The sequence below is a fragment of the Chelmon rostratus genome, chromosome 23 (genome assembly GCF_017976325.1).
Source record: "Chelmon rostratus isolate fCheRos1 chromosome 23, fCheRos1.pri, whole genome shotgun sequence".
Lineage (NCBI taxonomy): Eukaryota > Metazoa > Chordata > Actinopteri > Chaetodontiformes > Chaetodontidae > Chelmon > Chelmon rostratus.
This window is the reverse complement of record NC_055680.1, coordinates 12,636,956-12,656,154: the sequence shown is the minus strand read 5'-3', so window position 1 is coordinate 12,656,154 and position 19,199 is coordinate 12,636,956. Positions and strand designations below refer to the sequence as shown.

General features: G+C 46.2%; 2 protein-coding genes across 3 annotated transcripts; both read right to left on the bottom strand.

Annotated features, from left to right (window-relative positions):
* Window positions 1-4: 4 nt before the first annotated feature.
* slc7a7 (solute carrier family 7 member 7) lies at window positions 5-9,314 on the bottom strand. Of its 2 annotated transcripts, XM_041964503.1 has the most exons (11): window positions 9,096-9,314; window positions 8,402-8,454; window positions 6,695-7,325; window positions 3,630-3,755; window positions 3,301-3,445; window positions 2,162-2,285; window positions 1,972-2,075; window positions 1,740-1,836; window positions 1,468-1,617; window positions 1,098-1,281; window positions 5-770 (listed from the first exon to the last, which is right to left on the bottom strand). In XM_041964503.1, the coding sequence occupies exons 3-11, from the start codon at window positions 7,185-7,187 to the stop codon at window positions 700-702; spliced, it is 1,494 nt and encodes a 497-aa protein (XP_041820437.1). In that variant the 5' UTR covers window positions 7,188-7,325; window positions 8,402-8,454; window positions 9,096-9,314; the 3' UTR covers window positions 5-699. The 2 variants fall into 2 exon arrangements, with proteins under 2 accessions (XP_041820437.1, XP_041820438.1); XM_041964504.1 differs by lacking the exon at window positions 8,402-8,454.
* A 3,648-nt stretch (window positions 9,315-12,962) lies between these two features.
* Window positions 12,963-18,496, bottom strand: si:ch211-212k18.5 (sal-like protein 4). Its single transcript, XM_041965715.1, has 3 exons — window positions 18,421-18,496; window positions 13,358-16,716; window positions 12,963-13,193 (listed from the first exon to the last, which is right to left on the bottom strand). The coding sequence occupies exons 1-3, from the start codon at window positions 18,494-18,496 to the stop codon at window positions 12,963-12,965; spliced, it is 3,666 nt and encodes a 1,221-aa protein (XP_041821649.1).
* Window positions 18,497-19,199: the final 703 nt, after the last annotated feature.

The window sequence follows — 19,199 nt, the reverse complement described above, 5'->3', positions numbered from 1 at the left end:
AATGAAAGAAATACATCCATTTATGTTGTCAACAAGTCATTTTATTAGCAATACATGTTTGCAGCTCAACTGTCTCAAACTCTTACGAAGACACTGCAGAAAAAATGATAAAAATAGCCCTTCACTTCACCAGACTTTGCACCCTACAGTATAAAACTTCTTATGAACTATTTCCCCCACATTGGTGAATGTGGAAGCACATTCTAATCTCCTTAACTGCTTGATTTCATGTGTGCAAATAATAATAATACCAAGGTTTCTATGGTCAGCAGTGCTTGTAGTTTCAAATAACTCCTGTCCATTTAAACAGTTTAGTCATAATAATAATTTGCCACCTTTCAGTACAATCAAAAATGTATTACATGTATGTGATTTCATACAAAATACTTGACTTGACATATCAAATAATTCTAATAAGTACAGTTCTGTCATAGAAACAGGTGTTCTTCAGGAGTGCATTAAAATGTTCTCTCTGAAGCCTCTAGAGTGAAATCTTGCCAACAACCACCCGGGCGCCATCATTCATGCATTCATTATCATTGCCACTGGGTGACGATTGACAGTTCAGAGAGCCGGGGTCCAGCTCAAGCTCAAATGTTTCATCCACTGAGGCCGTGAGGCGGCTGCGACCGGCCAGGATGAGTCCAGGTTCTACATTTGTGTGTCGTCAGCATTCGTCAGGGCGTTAAATCCAAGCGTCTACTCTTCCTTGTCATCCATTTCAGTCAGGACAGAGAAGCACACCTTCTGAATCAGCACGCCGGATTTAGCTGAAAGAGGTGGAGACGGGAGAAAAGTTCATGATTAGCCTGAATCCATCTGCAAGGATTAATTGATTAATGGATCCCTTTAAAAAAACAGATCTAAAAGATCTGGTTCAGGAACCAGATCCAGCCTCAGTGATAAAAGAAGCTTCCACACGTGTTTAGATCTGTCCTGCAAACTCTAAATATTTTTCATGTTTTATTTTTCCAATAATTATTTAATTTTCTAGCAAGGCTGCAAAATTTTAGTTATATCGTTACTTCACAAAGCTTCCCGTCGACAAACACTTCTGATTTCAAACAAAATGCCTCTTTAATGTATGAAAACCTCACCGATGAAGCTCCGTAGCCACAGTGGCCTCTTGCTGGCCGGAGTGTAGCAGCAGAGGAAGTAAACAGGCACTCCTGACAGGGCGATGCCGATGCCGATCAGGGAGTTAATGGTGTCGCTGTAGAGCGGCACCACCACCAGGAAGACGGTGAGGAGACAGAAAACGATGGGGTAGAAGAGGCTGAGCTGAGGGAGGAGGAGAGGCAAAAGAGGTGAGATGATGGTCTTAATCACCACATTAACAATGGAAGTAAGAGGTTAAACACCGCCTACAAATAACTATGGTGCAAAAAGAAAAAAAACCCACCATGAAATACAATAATTACTGAGAATAATGCTGAAATCTGCTGCAGCGACTGCAGTAAAAGTTACCTTTAGTGGTCTCTTCCTGTCTGGCTGCTTCCAGCGCAGATACATTTGCCCCAAAATGGACAGACCGACGAAGAACCAGTAGCTGAAGCTGTAGTAGTTGATGAGCCTGAAGACGTCTTCTACACACAGGTATATCAGAGCCATGATGCCCTGCAGAGACATGCAAGAAGCACCGTGAGTCAGACTGCAAAACATGTGGAGGGTTTTCCTAAACAGCAGCTAAATGAAATCATTAGACAACGGGAGACAAAAGATGATGAGGGTTGACTGACGTTGAAGAGCAGGGCGGGGACGGGAGTGTAGCGGTTGACATGGATCATGCACAGGTAGTCGGGCAGCTGGCCCTCTCTGGAGCCCACGAAGAACAGCCTTTTCAAGACACAAAAATGAGTGAATGAGCGCTGATGAGTGATGCCGGTGGACACAGGCTGCAACGAGTCAATGGGTGCTGATAACACAGAGGTGAAGTGGCACCAAAACAAATATCCAGACGTGAGCTCTCACCTGGAGGATGCCAGGATGGAGGCGTTGAGTCCTCCGAAGCAGGAGAGAGCCACCGCCAAGGGAATCGTCCAGTTCATTACACCAAATACTTGGTCTGCAAACGTCTGGAAAGAGATTAAATGGTGTAAAGCGGAACTTGACAAGTATGGAGCTGAAGTCAGGTGATTTACTGAGGATTGTATGTACTTACCACAGCGACAGCATCGCTGTCTAAGATCGCATTGATGGGGAGGATGGTGTAGTAGGCCACATTAGTCAGAATGTAGATCACCGTCACTATGGGCATGGAAATGGCGATGGCCAGCGGCAGATTCCTGTAATTCACACAAACAAACAGCAGGGGGAAGCAGAGGAGGTGAGATCCAGAGTGTGAGAGGCTTCGTCAGGAGGCTCTGGGTCAAGAGCACACGGACCTCGTGGGTGAGGGGAGGATGGGGATTGTGATGAGGTGGGGTTGTTTGTCACTTAATCTGCCTGGGAACTCTGGGAGAGGCTTGTGATCCAATCACATGTGTAGTTTTCAGTGGTGGAATGTAACTAAGTATATTTACTCAAGCACTGTACTTTGAGTATTTCCAGGTGTATCTTATTGGTGTCGTACAGAATGTGGTGCATTGCACAAGCAATGCACAATGAGTACTTTTACTTTGGATACTTTATATATATTTTGCATGTAATACCAGCAAACTTATACTTGAGCGTGGTTTTAAATGCAGGAGTTGCAGTGGAGTATTTTTGCAGTGTGGCATTAGTACTTCTTCCAGCACTGGTAGCCGAGCTTCATTTGATCATCGTGAATCACAGGAAGTCTAGAATACACATCCACACATACTTTCAATGTGGTTTGCCTGTCGCTCTATCTGTACTGTTTACTGCTCAGTTGTTTCCTCTTGACAGACAGTTCAGGAAATCTGCGGCACAAGTGTTGATCAAATCACGCCAGAAATGGGGGCCTGTATCCTGCAACCTTACATATATATCAAGCAAAATAGGACGATGTTGGGAGCTCCATTATTAATGTGTTTAACTTGGAATAGAATTAATTATTTGCAGACATAAAGACGACTGTATGAGCTAGCATGCGTGATATACCGGCACGAGCAAAATGAGACCTAACAATGAGCTTCCTTCAAAAACAGGCAAGGGATATATGTGATCTGATTTAAAAATACTGCTGCTCTTGTACGGACAATTTCCAGAGCCATGCAACAGTATTGCAGTAAGACATTGCTAAAGACTCACAGTTCAGCCCCCGCCTGTCAACATGTCTCTTAAAATGCGCTTTCATCTGATGTTGCGCACTACAACGCCTCGACTTGATCCCCTCACCTCTCTGGGTTCTTGATCTCCTCTGTGACAAAGTTGAGGGTGTCCCATCCGGAGTAGGAGAACAGAGCCGAGTACAGAGCCAGAGCAATGTGTCCTGGATCCTGAGAGGAGCCATGGAACAGGCCTTCAAAGTTCTGTGTGTGACCTGGAGAGCACCAACATCATTATGATATGAAATTATAAGAAGAGCCAGTTTTCTAGCCTCCATGTAGTAATTTCAAGCAGTATTTTTACCATAAGCTCATCTTTTAAAGCAACTAAGCTGTGGTAATATTTAAGACATTGTGGAGGGTTTAAGATGAAAGAAAGGAGTTAGCATGAGTTAGCACCTTGTCCGATCTTCACCAGGCCAGTGATGATGACAGCGATGAGAGCGATGACTTTGGCGTAGGTGAAGAAGTCCTGGACCCTGGTGCCCCACTTTACATATGCGCAGTTCACAAACGTCAGCAAACCTGAGGGGAAGCAACCAGAGCACGTGCATAAATATGCGTATATGACTCATACAACCACACACACAGGAACAAACCCTGTAACAGTCTCGGCGGGTGACACTCGCTCTGTAAACCCTGAGTGTGTGCCAGCACGTTTCCGTTTGAGAGCTCGGCCGGTTTGAGGAAACGCTGCTGCTGACTCAAGCGGACTGGCCTGTTGTTTTTCAGATGAGGAAACAGCTGAGTGCAGCACATACAACCTCATGCACGCACACAGTGCACACAGGTACCGTCATACATGTCTTAAAAGCTGTAAAGGAGTGTTGTGCAACCGCCACTGATCTCATGACCTCATATAATACTGCTGGAGGTTGGTGATTTGTGACCCACAGCCCGAATGACTGCTAGTAAAAAGGTTTAAGCTGCTACTTCTTCCTGATTGCCCTCCCTCTCTTTTGAGCATCATTGACGCGCTTGGACAACATGTTTTTGTCCTTCTCTGTGCGACTTATCTTTCTGGCCTCCTATCAGCACATGATCCCACCACGCTCATAAAAACACAGATAACAAGGCACAGGATCTGCGCTCACCCTGAACAATTCAGTTGTTAGCGAGTAGCATAAAATATTTTGAGTTCCACAAAAATTACACCTCCTGTAATCCTATCGTTCATTATCTCGCTCAAAAGATGAAAGCATTCCTTGTTGTGTAAATCTTCCTCCTGACTCAAGAGGCCTCGTAAGCACTGATTAAACAAATTCACCTGTGAACCGGCTGAGTCGACATGTTTTATCTACAGCAGCATCAAGTTCGTTCAAAGCGCTCCCGCTCGCAGACTGCACTTATCTCTGCACACTGAACTCCACATCACCCGGAGGTTTGGAGAAGAGGCCAAAACAGGATTACATCACCCGCCCTCTGCTCCACGTTGACCACCGGGAGCGAGGGGACGAATCATAACACTATCACCTTCCAGCACGTTGACAGGTAGAGGATCATAACACGTCCGCTCCCGACATGAGGCCCGGTCAAACACAACAAGACACAACGTCCCTGACGGAGGCGACCGGCGATGAGCGATGGAGATGGAGATGTTGCCACGCAGAAGCAGAGGCGTGGTGTGTTGATAGTGAAAGGTTAGAAGGGTGGGAGGTGTGAGATTGGGTTTAGGAGGCTGGATGACTGGAAGTGGAGGGCAAATATGGTCCAGATGTGACCTCACATGCAGGTGGGACACTTTGACGTCCAGAGCTGCAGATGCTGAAGGCTAAGAAGCGTTCAGTTTCCGTGTTATTAACGAGTGAATGAGGAGGTCCTCGTCTTACTGCCGACGGATACAAATTCAGAAAATCCTTTTTTTATTTCTGTCACGTGACTCAAAAGCAAAACTATGCCTGACTTTCCCGCTTCTTAATTCAGCTGCAAATGTCAGTCATTTTGTTCCAAAAACCCCAAAATTCTGACAAGAGTTAAAAGTACTCTATAGTTGCGATATGTCAAGATCTTTACAGTTTTAGAGTGCGGGAGTAGGTTCAAGTTTCAACTTAAGTCCTAATTATGAGATACTAAACAACAACAAAATAAGTAAAATTATGAGCCAGTGAGTCAGAATTATGAAACAAGTAAAAAACAAATGGACTTAATTAATTGATATGGACTTATGAAATACTCAATAATGAGATAGTAGGTCAAGTTAACTTAAGTTTGACTTATACAATTACAAACTTTACTTTCTCATAATTTTGACTTAGTATCTTGACTCACTGAATATTTTTATTTCTTATCCTGCATAACTTTTTATCTATTCATTTTAATTTTTCTGGCATTAATGGGCTCCGTAGATTTGAACCAAGTTTTATTTACCTGAATGTGCATTTTCATGAGAAGTTTTCCCTTGAGCGAAAGAAAAATGAACTCTAATCAGTAAGAGTATGGCCAAAAGTTTACCCTAATCTCAACTACAAACTGGGGCACAGCGGGACGACAAAATCAGGTCTGATGTCATGTCCGAGCAGGAAGTCTCCACAGAGTAAAAGTTTTTCAATCAGTGCTTCACAGACGGGGAGTGTATGTAGTTTGGTTTGAAGCCTGACTCCTGTGCTGAGCTGTCAGTAGCCTGTTAGCCTCTCAGGTCAGAGTGCCACTGCAGGAAGGACTTTACCTCACAGCTATCAGCACCCTGAGTCCTCCTCTGAGCACTGCTTATCGGTGCATGGCAGTGTGTGTCATGCATGCATGCATCCCTGCCTGCCTTTCAGGCGGGCGGTTGGATGAATGAGTGATACATTATCGCAAACAGGCACAATGTGTGTATTTTATTTATCTCTACTATCAGGGATCATCTGTAAGATATTATCATAACAAGCTCCCTGTCTGTCTTTTGGCTTCTTGTCCGGTTGCCTGAGTGTCGGTATTTTGTCGCCTCTGGAGTTGTGCTCGGTTGCCGCGGTGAGCCGTTCTGCGAATATCCTGCAGCGATCTTGTTAGTTTGATTAATTCAGTTTGTCGGCTTTGCTCTTTCTCTGCGGCGTTGTTTTCTAGTTACCTCGGCGATCTGGGCCGCGTCCATGTACAAAGTTTGCCTCCGCATTTATGAATAGCTACTCGCTGTTGCTGACTTGAGTTGTCACGTGCGAGGATTTCTAAATCTGAGGTTGTGTAAAATTATCTTTTCCCCTCCCTCTTCACAATTGGCTGCACAGGTTTTAAGGGACGCTCGGTTCCTCTTTCGTCAGACATCAGTGGGGCTTTCTGCTGCAGACCTGCTGACTGCAGCATTGGTGTCACCGGTTTTCACTTCTCCAGTCTATAACGCTCACATGCTTTCTTTTGTATGGGTACATAACTGTGGCGATGACAGACTCTTTATATCACTCCTTTGTTGGCTCATCTTACTGCTGTCCTCAATCTCTAAATGTCACACACATACACACTTTCACACACACGGAATGTGTACTTACATATACAAGCAGCAGCCAGCAGCCTGTTGGCGATGTATGGAGCTACACAGGTGGGGAAGATGGGCTGCACCATGTAGTTGGAGAACGTGATAGCTATGACGGCCTGGCTGGTCGGCTCGATGATGAGCAACGACGTCCACAGGCGAATGAAGGCAAGGAAGCCCCCGAAGGCCTCAAGGATGTAGGCGTAGGAGGCCCCCGACTTGGTGATGGTGGTCCCCAGCTCGGCGTAGCACAGGGCCCCGAACACGGAGAAGATCCCGCCGATGGTCCACACCACCAGAGATAGGCCGTAGGAGGCGCTGTGCATGAGGACGCCCTTGGGTGAGACGAAGATCCCCGAGCCGATCATGTTCCCCACGATCAGGCAGACCCCGTTCACGAGGGAGATCTCCTTCTTCAGCTTCATGGACTCCCCCGAGCCTTCAGATGTCGGCGATGGGGGTCTGCCATTAGGCGCCTCTTGTGTCGGGGCGGGGCTGTAAGATGCCATTGTTCGTTCTTTGGTGGCTTATTTATAAATTAAGAAAGTTATAAAATGTTTCTTGAACAAAATTTCAGAGTTTTTCGCCTTGATGTGCGCCTGAAGACAAACTTTTCCCCCCGGTTATCTTTGATCACCTCCTGCCATCTGTGGAGGAAACACACACAGTCATATCAGTGATGCTGTTACCATGGAGACCGATGTGTCACAAATACTTGTGTTGTTGTCCAGATCTAGTAAAACATATTTACATGCCACAGGCACTAATGCGGGAACAAACATACAAAAAAAAAAAAAAAAAAAAAACCACGCTGCTGGATTTGGATTGGAGAGCCATTAGGCCACACAGTAAATGGCCTTTTAAGGTTGAGTGTATTGACAGAGAGCAAGAGAGAGAGAGGGGGGGGGAGGAGCAAACATGCCACATGCCTGAAAACACCTGAATCCACCTACACACACAGCAGGTGTCAGCAAAGCGGCTGGTCACATGTTTTCCAAAGTTCATCATCCTCAGCATAGTTGGATGAAGAGACAGGCGCATGTTGGGCAGCATGTTCATTCACCTTTCTGTTTGACTGGCTTCAATGAGTTGGGGTCAGACTACGTTAATGGGCCCACAGGCTAATGTACAAACTTAGGAATGAACTGCCTTAGATTTAATTAACTGTAAATGGAGTTTTGAATTGCAGTGATGTTACCTTAAGAAAAATGTGCAATCTCCTGATGCTTTCATTTTCAAAAACATATTTTTGGGGTGATTTAAGGGTGAAGTGACCTTTACCTTTTCACCTAAAAGTGAAAGTCTGGATTTAACTGTTACTTTTCAGGGGTTTCTTACAGCTAAAAACCCTCCGATTCAAGCTTGAGTCGAGGTGACTTTTCACCTTCAAATCAGCAAAAACATCATCAGGATTGTGAGGCCATTTCTTGATGAGCAGAGATTGATCAAACAACCAAGAACAGTGACTTAGACTGTAGGAGAACGGAGCGTAGAAACACCAAAATACCTCTGAACCTAAGATTTAGATAGAAAGAACAGTGAGGCGCATACACACAAAAATTGATCCCGAGATAGTTAACAGAAGACACCAAGTGAGTAATTCAGAGGGGGAGATATAGATATAGAGCCAGGCGGAGAAAAGATCATCAAAGTAAGAGAGGTATCAGCTGATATCAGCCTGCAAAAGGACACACTTCACTGTCGATTTTAGCAGAAGCCATACCTTGAGGCAGCAGCAGCAGATCAGCAGCAGCACGTGGGTTCGAGAAGGAGTGACTGCAAAGAGAGGAAGACAGTAGACTGAGTCTTCCTGCATGTGATCGAGCAGCGTGCCACTGACACTGAGAGGCGAGGCTCTCACAGAAAAGAGAGTGCAAGGTCCAGGAGCTGCTGATAAGTAGTCCTTCGGGAGTTACCCAAGGTTACATCCTGGATTGAGAAAATCCTCTCAAGTCAAGCGTACAGTGAAGTGATTCAGCTCCTTTTTTAGGGCTTCATGAAGCACTGAGCACTGAACAGTTTATTACCATCAGTCCCTTCTGAGTATGAACTGTATCTGAGAGGGAGGAGGAGTCACCTGGTTGCAGGATGTCTGGCTCCTACCTGTTACATCTTATTTTAATCTGTGACATCTTCCTTTTTAAATGACACTTATGTTAAATCTAAAAAAAAAAGGCCACACTGTAAGCCTGAGAGAGCCTCTTCCAACCATTTCGCACTCGCTTGGTTTGATTTCAACGATGCACTTTCACATGAGAGGCAAACGTGGAATGGCACGCGAGGTTAATAAATAATAAACAGGCTCGAGCCCGTGTTGTAAACTTGACTGTAACTTCCTTGTGTCAGTGGTACACCTGCACGCACGATCAAGAGGCGCCTCGTTCAGCGGGTACAGACAAGCAGCTGCTCAGACTCACCTCGTCGCGTTTCAGCTCCTCCCGGGCGTCCAAATTGATGCCAAACAATGTCCGATGTCAAGTTGTGTTCACCTCTCCTCCTCGGCTCACCTTAACATCGTCCTTTCCCTGCGTAACAGCCAATAAGACGCGTCTTCGTGCGTCTCCCCCCTGCGTCTTTTACGCCGCTGCTGCTCTTGTCTTTTTTGGGCTGCGCTCTAGGCTGTTCCACCTCTGCTGATGTTGTACTTGTGGCTTTTATGTGCTTCTGGTCTCCAACGCTCCACTTCCAAGGAAACGAGTCAGCCGGGGGGAGGGATGGAGGGGAGGGAGCCTAATTGCCTCGCATTGTGTCTCCTGAGTGAGTTTCGCCGTGAAATTATCTGCTTTTAATTAAATTATCGCGCAGATCAAACAGGTGTTATCATCATCGGCATAAAGGAACTGAAGTGTTACCAGCAGTCCTTTGATAAATGCTACAATCATTAATCATTTCAGTGACATTATAATATTGTATATTATATTATAATAACAAAAACTCATTATAAGAAAAAGGCACACTAGTCCATGCAATGATTATGAATAAGGTATGTGTGAATGTTAGAGGTTTTTAAAGTAAGATTCCACTGATGTGAGTGTCTTATAAAAATTAAAAATCTATCTAAAATCACTCTGTGGACAGATAGAATGCAACTGGTTTGCTTGCAAAATTTGAATCTGTCTCTACATAACAGGAAAAACAAAAATTGAATCCTACTAACTGTATTAATTAAGCAAAATGAAATACATACAAACCGGAAGCTTGACTGTTCATCATTTCTGTGCAGGATAAACAAAAAAAATGATGTAATAATCCTGTCAGTTTAAAATAATCTTGATAAATATAGAGTGTGTCCTGTCAAAATCTTACTTTTTTGGTGGATGACCACACTATGGTCCATAGCGCCCTCTTGTGGATTTAACAAAAAACACTGGATGACATAGAATTGGAGCAGAAGTCGAGTTTATTCTTCAGGCCTTTTTTTCATCACCCTGGGTGAAGTCAGATCCGTAATTGATTAATGTTATTTTAGTTTTATTCACTCAAAAGGTATCATTGAGATCTAGCTCTCTGTTATAACCTGACAACACGTCATACATACAGGAGTCACATATGAATACGCTTATTATAACATTCATGTATTTATTAAGAAGTAGATTAACTAGCAGAAGTTCTTCCCAGGAGTCTTTGTTCAGGTACTTGTGTTTCCATTAAAAACTCGGAACAGGAGAGTTTAGAGAGTACATGACGGAACTGTTATCTGCTGAATTACTGAAGGTTTGACTTGTACAATTTGTAAAATAGTATTTACAGTATTTTGTCCATAAGAGCCACTCTCCTAACTGGTTAGCATTTGTAAGCAGTATACACATATACATATTGTATTTCATTACAGCTTTATTATATTATCACTATCTGGTTATACACTAATTGTTGCCAACAGGAGGTGTATTGGTTGTTGATAAATGCTATAATAGTAATAATGATCATGATTATAATAACTAAATACCTAAATCTACTTGCAACTACATTGTAATGTGTTAGAAAGCATTTATTAAACGTTTAACTGCCTAACATTAATCACAACACTTCTTTATCAATGACTGGTTTGGGGATGGAGTCTCACTGATGCACTAATGGCAGCTGTAACTACCAAGATCACCTTAATTAATGGCCAATAAACAACTTCTTTGTCTTCCAAATGATGGTTGTTTTGCTTTAACTGTAGGCCGAATATGCACATTACATGACCTTTAACACCACAGAAAAACACACTTATGTCCTCCCTGCTGAAGATGATTGATGTCTACAGAGAGGTGATTAATGCTTATTGATGAGGGATAAATGTGTCACACGTGATTCAAGCCTGCAACCATCACCGTCACACCTGTGGACCTCCCTCCACCTCCCTGCCTCTTTCTTTAACTGAAGACTATTAAAATTATTCTTTTTTTCTTCTCCTTCTTCTTCTTTTTTTTTTTGATTGAGACATGTCCCTTGTCGCCCACGAACGCATGTGGACAAACTTCTCACACATGGCTCCTTTCACTCCTTTTGTCCCACTCCCTGCCCTGTGCATTCTTTCCCTTGGTTACCGGTTGTCATGGTTTTCAGGAGCCCCTGTAGGCTAAAAACTGGAGGGATTAAAGGCGGCCATTTTGGGGACAGCTGGGCCAGGTTGGTCCCTGTTGCCCCCTGTCCCGCTCCCAGTCACTCTGGGGGGAAGAGGGGTGGCATTGTGTGAGGATTAGAGCTTCCTGTGTGTCAGCTCATTACATGGGGTGGGAGAGGGGGGAGTACAGGGGTGAGGGGGTGACGGGGGTGAGCAGAAAGAGTGAGGGAGAGAAATGAAAGAGAAAATGAAAGAGAGTGCGTATGAAAGAGCGTATGACACAGAGAGGGGAGGGTAAGGCAGGGGGAGGGAAGGAGGGAGGGAGGTGGCGGCCTCTACAGCTGCACCCTCAATCACACTCATACAGGCTCTGATTATCCTTTTCACACATACATCCACACACACACAGTACTGAAACATATTAAAAGACACAGGGCAAAAAAAGGCAGAATTAGGAGACAGCTAGCCCAGAGCCCCAGACAAAGGACCCCCCGATCCAGACACACCAAGAGCTGGAACAAACAAGCCAAAACCATCCAACAGCGTACATGCAGGCACACACAGAATAAGAGTCATGCAAACAGAATACTTAAACAGATAAATGAATTCACAGCGACAGCTTAAACTGATCCCAGACAACAACAAAAAAAGACCCCACCCTGCCCCCCCAAAAAAGCCCCCACAGACGACCGACAAACAGGTCTCCTCTTCTCATCGCCATTGTTTTATTTATCTTTTACACATCACATGAAAAGCAAGGGAACACATTTTGTCATTGCTACAAAAAAAAGGTTTTCAAAGGGTAAAGCAAAGCATACAAATACTAAACTGGGCGAAGCAGGAATGCAGTGAGTGTAGACAATTTCTGCAGGAGCAGAAAACTCTCAAGTGCTTTGAGAGAGGAGAGCGGGGGGAGGCGGGGGAGGAAAGATAAAGGAGGGGGAGTTATAACGGACAGGGCTCATCCTTGCTGTCGATTTGAACTTTGAGATAGCGTCAACAACAAGAAAGACCGCTTACAATCATCAATATGGATAAGGTAATTTGCTGCTGGCAAAGTTTACAGCTAAAAGTACAGGGACTCTTCACACAAGTACTGATAATCGAACACAATCATCGTCATCATTATCAATATCAACATCATCGTGGTTATCATCATTGTTAACATGTTTTTGTAAGTCGATGTTTCGGCAGCACAGGACACAGTGCAACTCACAGTGCAACTTAGCACAACAGAAACATGCTGTCAGCAGCATGGCATTAAAAAAGGAAAGAAGAAAGTAACAATAAAAAGGCATAAAATGTAACCGCAGCTCATATTTACAAACATCGGCCATTACTAATTTGGCCTGTTTTGGTATGGAGTTCATCTTGTAAAATTCTGGACCGTCCTCTTTTCCAAATCAGCTTACATAGTTTGTGCCAAAAAAGGTGTCAGCACAAAAAAAGAGCGCAAACAATTAATTCTCATTGTGACAATGCTATGAAATGTGTACGATAAGGCCTCACTGTGGTCTTTGAAGTACAAAAATCCGTAGCTAAAGTACTACATTCACAAATCTCTTATAATGTTACTACAATGTAACTACAATACGAACTATCTGCCTAATACAAAAGGTAAACATGAATTAGAATGAATAACTCTAGAAAACAAATGTCATTCTATTAAAAAAATACATTCCCTTGTCAGGACCCTTTAAAAACTGACTGCAGCCATTTAACAGTACTAACACATCTACACAGTAGTGTCCATAGGCTCGTCCGCCACACTAGAAACAACACTGATTGGTGGAGGATCTGTGTTGTCACTTTTCTCGGGGGATTTAGCCAAACCCTGCTTTTCGTCCTGCGGTCCAGCATTCTTACTGGCTGAATGTGAACTGCGATCCTCTGCAACGTCATTGTCATTGGTTTGAGCCTTAGAGGGGGTACTGGCCAGTGCTCCTGGGTGAGTTTTCATATGGCCCTGTAAATGGGAGACACATTACAACAGAAATTTACACACAAGTCCAGGAGGATGAAATCTACTCTTGACATTAAAATGTATTGCTGCTTGAATATCTTCATACTACAACATCAAAATCATTGACATTTGACTCAAAAACAGTCCATAATATCTTCAACCCTTACCTTAAGTCCGCTACGGCTGGCGTATGCCTTTCCACACTGGGAGCAGCTGTAGGGTTTGTCTGGGCGAGAAGGCTGTGTTTGCTGTGTTGGTGCTGGTACAGAGGGTTCTGGGTCCTCTGAATGCTTTTCTGGCACGCTCTGACCCTCCTCCACTGGAGTGTCCTTCTCCAGCTCTGGATCCACCGCTGGTAACGGCTCTCTGGGTGTGGTGGTCTCGCTCTTGTCTTTGCTTTGGGCAGCATCTCTCTCTTGTGCCTCCTGTGGTGCACTGCCACAGGCCTCTGTTGCTTCAGGTTTAACTTTGGGGCTAGTAGGTGGGGTTAGGGCAGGTGAGGGATTTGCAGCTGTGGGTTTGGGGTTAGAATCAGGACTTGTGGTGGGTTTGTCTGTAGAGCAGGGTTCATCAATATTAACAGCTCTATGGGGCATATCATTTTCTACTCCAGGCTTTGAAACACAGAGGGAAAGAGGGGTGTCATCTGCCTCTGCGTCTCCATTCACTACAGCTGAATGAGAACTAGCTATGGGTGCTTTAAAAGGGCTGGCACTGCCCAGGCCAGCGTGGGTCTCCTCTTCAGAGTTCATGGGGCTAGCATCAGCTAGGGTGTCGTCTCCCAGATGCAGGGGGTCCTCAACTCCCACTGAGGGGGGATTACGGGTCAGGGGTGGGCTAACACTGGGTGTTGAGCCCTCTGATTCCTCCGTTTTCACAGATGTGGCATCAGCAGTTGTTGATTGCTTAGAACTGGACCCTGAGTTGAGAGCATCCATGAGAGACTTGGAGTTTGTTGTTAAGGCCAGAGGAAGGAGTTGTTGGGTGTTAGATGGGGAGCCTATGGAGTCATTTTCTGCATCATCAAAGACGGCATTTTGTGTTTCAGATCCATCTTCAGTCGGCATGTCTTCATCAGGTGGTATTTGCCCTCCTAGGTGCAAGCGGATATGATGCTGGAGAACCAAGGCATTGGTGAACTTGCGTGGGCACAACGGGCAGGAGTTCAAGGCACGGGAGTTGGCCGGTCTTGCACGGTGAGTAGCCAGGTGGGCCCTAAGGCTGCCCTTCGTGGAGAAGGAACGACCACACAGCTTACAAGGGAACGGGCGCTCTCCCAGATGTGTGGCCTGGTGCAAACGCAGAGCTCTGGGGCAGCTGAGGACACGCAGACACACTCCACACTGATTAGCAGCCTGGGCAGTAGGCAGAGAAGGGGTAGTTGCGGTAGTTGTTGTGCCAGAACCTGAGACTCCCTGACTGGTCACTAGTCCAGCAGCATTGGCACTTGGGCTCAGGCCGAGAGCAGCCAACATTTCCCTGCGATAGGCACTGGAGGTGGTGGTCAGGTCGTGGCCGTGTGTTTCTCCATTGGCTTCTGCAGGGGTTTGCGAGGAGGTGGAGGAAGAAGAGGCACCTCCATGAGGCTGCTTTTCAAGCTTCTGTACGAGGCGCTGCAACTTGGAGGTGTCTGAGGTCTGGGTAGAGGTGGTCGGAGAGGATGAAGAGGGGGAAGAGGTTGATGGTTTGGGGAAAGGCGGAAAGGGAAAGGGTAGCTGATGAGGCGAAGTGAGGTGGGAGGTGGATGGGTGGCCTGGGGGCCGGAGAAGTGCAAGGTGGTGGGGGGAGGCACCTCCAGGGAAGAGAATCTTGGGGAGGTGGGCCAGCTGAGAGTATGGGGAGGTTGTATGGAGGGCGGAGTGAGGAGGTGTGTTTTCATCAAATCGCTGCTGCTTTGCTCCTTTGAACTGACTGCCCATGGAGGAGGACGAGGAGGCTGAAGAGGAAGAAGGCAGCACAGTGCTAGATGCGCTGGCAGCAGCTGCGGCCGAGGCTCTGTTCAGCTGCAGTAGTGAATGGGCTGTGGAGAGCAATGCCATATCCACTGAGGGGGGCAGAGGTAGAGAAGAAGGCGAGGGCCGAGTGGATGTGCCAGAGAGGAATCCTAAAGCCATGTTCTCTGTCATCCCGGGAATGCTACCTTTCACTCCATTAAATTGCTCGTCATCATCAGCCCGCCGTTTTCTCCTTCTCTGGATGGCACCAGGGGCAGAGCCACTCTGTGTTTGCTCTGACAGTGCTGGGGGCAGCAGGGAGAGGGACAGCTCTGGGTTCTGCTCTCTGTGTCTCAGGAAGTGGGCTTTGAGGTTCCCTCTGGTTGTAAATCGGCTCAAGCACACTGGACACTGGTAGGGCCTTTCACCTGTATGTGACCTCAGATGGATCTGGAGTGACGAATCACTGCTCAACACCTTCCCACAAAAGCGGCACACATGCTGAGGGCGCCCTGATGAGGAGGCAGATCCCAGGGAGGAACTGGGCTGGAGATCCTGGGAATGGCTTGTGGTAGGAAGGGGGGGAGTCGCAAATCCGATACCATTACTGTGACCAAATGAGGAGGTGTTGGATGATTTCTCATGGAGGTAGCGTGGCGGCAGACCCAATGACAAGGACAGAGGGTGCAGGGAGGCAACAGAGGAGCTGATAGTGGATGACGTAGATGAGGAAGATAATGAGGAAGAGGTACAGGAGGATGTAGGTCTGCTGCCATTGACATGTGAAGCACCTGATTTGGAGATGGATGGCTGGGGGAAGAGAGAGGATGGAAGGCCAGTCAAAAGCGAGGAGGTTGTGGTTACTGGCGTGGCGGTGGAGGGGTGTGTTGGTGATGAAGATGCTGCTCCTGTAGACTTCTGGTTGCTGTCTGCACCACTGGCCTGTGTATTATTTTCTTGGCCAAAGACAGCCCCCCCAAGCCTCAGAACATGCCTACAAATCTCCTCTGTAATCTGCATCTGGTGGATTTGCCTCTGTTGTAAAACCCTCAGCTCCTCTAGGAGTACTGCCAGGGTCGGTGGCACCTGGATCTGTCCCTGCTGCCCTGGAGAGCTGGAGGCCTGCTGCTGACCTGGACTGGAGCTCTCGCGGTGAGGCTGCACACACTGAGAAGACGAGGAAGAGGAAGAGGAGGAGGAGGTAGTGGTGGTGGCCGAGCTGCCCATCGGTGGCGAGGTCATGGTGGAGTGAGAGTTTCCTTGGTGGGACAGGCTGTGAGAACCTGAGGTTTGACCCAAGGGAGGAGGTGAGTGGGTCTGGGATGACAGTGAGGGGTGGGGAAAGTCTGGAGAGAGGGAAGAGTGGGTGTTGGGTAAGGAGGTGGTGAAGGGGGCGATGTGGCTGGGCCAGTGAGGGGGAGGTGAGCTCTCGCTGGGCAAGGAGGGCGCGTGGTGCCCACCAGGGGATGGGCGAGGGGCCAGAGGCGGCTGGCAGTCTTGGAGAGAGGTGGGGGATGAGGAGGAGGAGGACCCTGATGAGGTCACTTCTGAGCCAAGTGATGTGGACGGTGATTTCATGCCCAGGTGATCATCTGAGGAATGAGAGAAAAAATCACTTTTTAAAAACTTAATTCACTTCCTGTTTGTTTCTTTGCAAGAACACTATTATGCAACAATCTCCAATATCAGATATGAGCCCAGATATCCAGGTATGTAAATTGATTACAACTTTCTGCTATCAGTTACAGAGTGTGTTTATTATATTGCTTCCAGTTATTGTTTATATGTTTAGCTAGTAAATTTGTGTGCATACCAAAAGATCCTATGACGACTTCAAAAGAAATGCCTGCTAAGAAATGGCCTTGAACAACAAATGAAAGAAACTCTGCAGTCTATGAGTCTGTAATGTCTTGTCTCAATCTGTGCTCTCCGGAGCAAAACTCCTCAAACATCTTGCACACACAAAAAAGCTTACAGACCACCTTGCTGCTATGGCAACACATTTTAGAGGACAATGGGCATCACCAAGACAACCCATAACCCCTCTTAACCCACCCCCTCCCTACAGCAGTTACGTCTTTCATCTCCCCATTCACCCTTCCCCCCTTACGTCACAGTGGAGGTCAAGGGTCGGGCCACGCTAAGGGTTCTGGGCACTGTCCAGACACTCTGATTGGTCAACTAATCTGACCTCTGCGGCTCAGGGGTCAAATTCTTTCAGAATCTTGAGCACAGAGTGAGAAAGAGTAAAAAGAAAAAGAAGGGGGGAGGGTAACAACAATGGAGAGACAAACTAACTATTCCCTCCTGGAGAGATATAGTGATGGAATGAAAGACTGTACCTTTGCAAAAGTCTCTCGCTGTCACTTATAAACAAACCTGAACATGCAGGAAACAGAAAAACACCCCTACGCTTAACTTTCATGTTTGGAAGTTTACCTGCAGCGAGTCTTACAACCCATTACAACTCAGAACAAGTGCGAAAGCAATCCCTCTATCCCCTCTCAATCTTTTTTTTTTCTCATCCATCTGAGCCCCCCTAAAGTGTGTAGGGGTATACAGTCAATAGGACTGGGGGGCGAGAAAGAGGGAGAAAGAAAGGGGAGGGAAGTATTGAGAAGGTGGAAAATGGGGGAAGAGGGGCGCATAAGAGAGAAAAGCATGAACGAAGAGCAGAAGAAAAAGAGAACGGACGGGTGGAAGATTAATCTTTCCCAAAAACACTGCCTTCCCTTCCCCCCACCCATGCACCTTATTGTTAACAAATAAGAGAGTGCTCTATACTAATCAAAGACCTCCAGCAGTCAGCGCTGAGCAGCCTGTTGGTTTCCTGGAGGACGAGCAGCACATGAAAATGGCCACAGATGTATGTTAGTTAATCCCACTCTATTCACTTCACAGGGACAAGTTTATTGGCCCCAACCAAAGTGCCTGAGGCCTCCATTTAGTGGGGCCCATCACAGTGAATGACAAAGAAGGAGGGGTGTCCTCAGTTGACAAACTTGGATCTTAAACTTTTTTTTTTTGGTCTGCTAAATCAGGTGCGTTTGTTGGAATGTGGCCATGCATAAATAAACTGATGAAAATGACAGCGAGAAAGCACACGATAAACGCATTTCACGTGAGTCTAAACCCAATTTATTTTGTTGCTTTTGTAAAAGTTCCCTGAAGGTTTAAAATTCCGCATGCAGCGATGATGAGCGCCGTTCGGGCTGCGTCGCGGGATGAACTGCGCCTCTTTCAAGAAAGAAATTCGAGACAAAAACGCATGCACACTTGAAAGGATGTTCTCTCACCGTGAGATAGCAGCTTTGGGCCCCCCGGATCCGCGTTAACGAGATGCTGGGGTCGTTTCTGCTTCCGGCGTGACATGATTCACGGCGAGTCAGACGGAGAGGGGGGCATCAGTCGGTTGAATGGCAGTAGGCACGTTTTTTCTGCGCACTTGGAAGCGCTCCTGAAACCATCCGAGCATCCAAAGTTCAAGTCGCGCAAATCCCGCAAGCCCTGGGATGGGAAGGAGATCTTAGAAAACACGTAAAGTCACTTCTTATTGTAAAAAAAAGAAAAAGAAAAAAAGAGCGTCCTCTTTGTGGAAGAAAGTCAAAAAATGGGACATAGATGTTTGGAAATCCGCAGGTCTGCACCGCGTCATATGAAGCTGCCGTGTGTGTGGCTGTTTGCTAAAGTCTCTTCTACCCCCAAAAACTTGTCCAATTTGCGCCCCTCCTCTCCCACTGCTGCCCCGCTGCATGCACATACAGGGAACAACACACACACACACACGCACACACAGAACCACTCCTTGTTCTTCAATGATATTTGCATTTCAATGGCGTGTAACACACAGCCTCCCTGGTTCTCTCTTTCTCTTTCTCCCCAGCTTTATTTTTCTTTACACACTCACGCAGCAGCTATAAACTTTCAATAAAACATGACAATTAGGCGTCAAAGCCGTTCGCGGCCCAACAGCACATTTAAATGGGCGCAAGAATTGAATAAAGATCAATGTTTCAACTGTTTGCTTACGAGGGAATAAAATCATGATGGGTCGAATTAAGATGCAATAACGTGT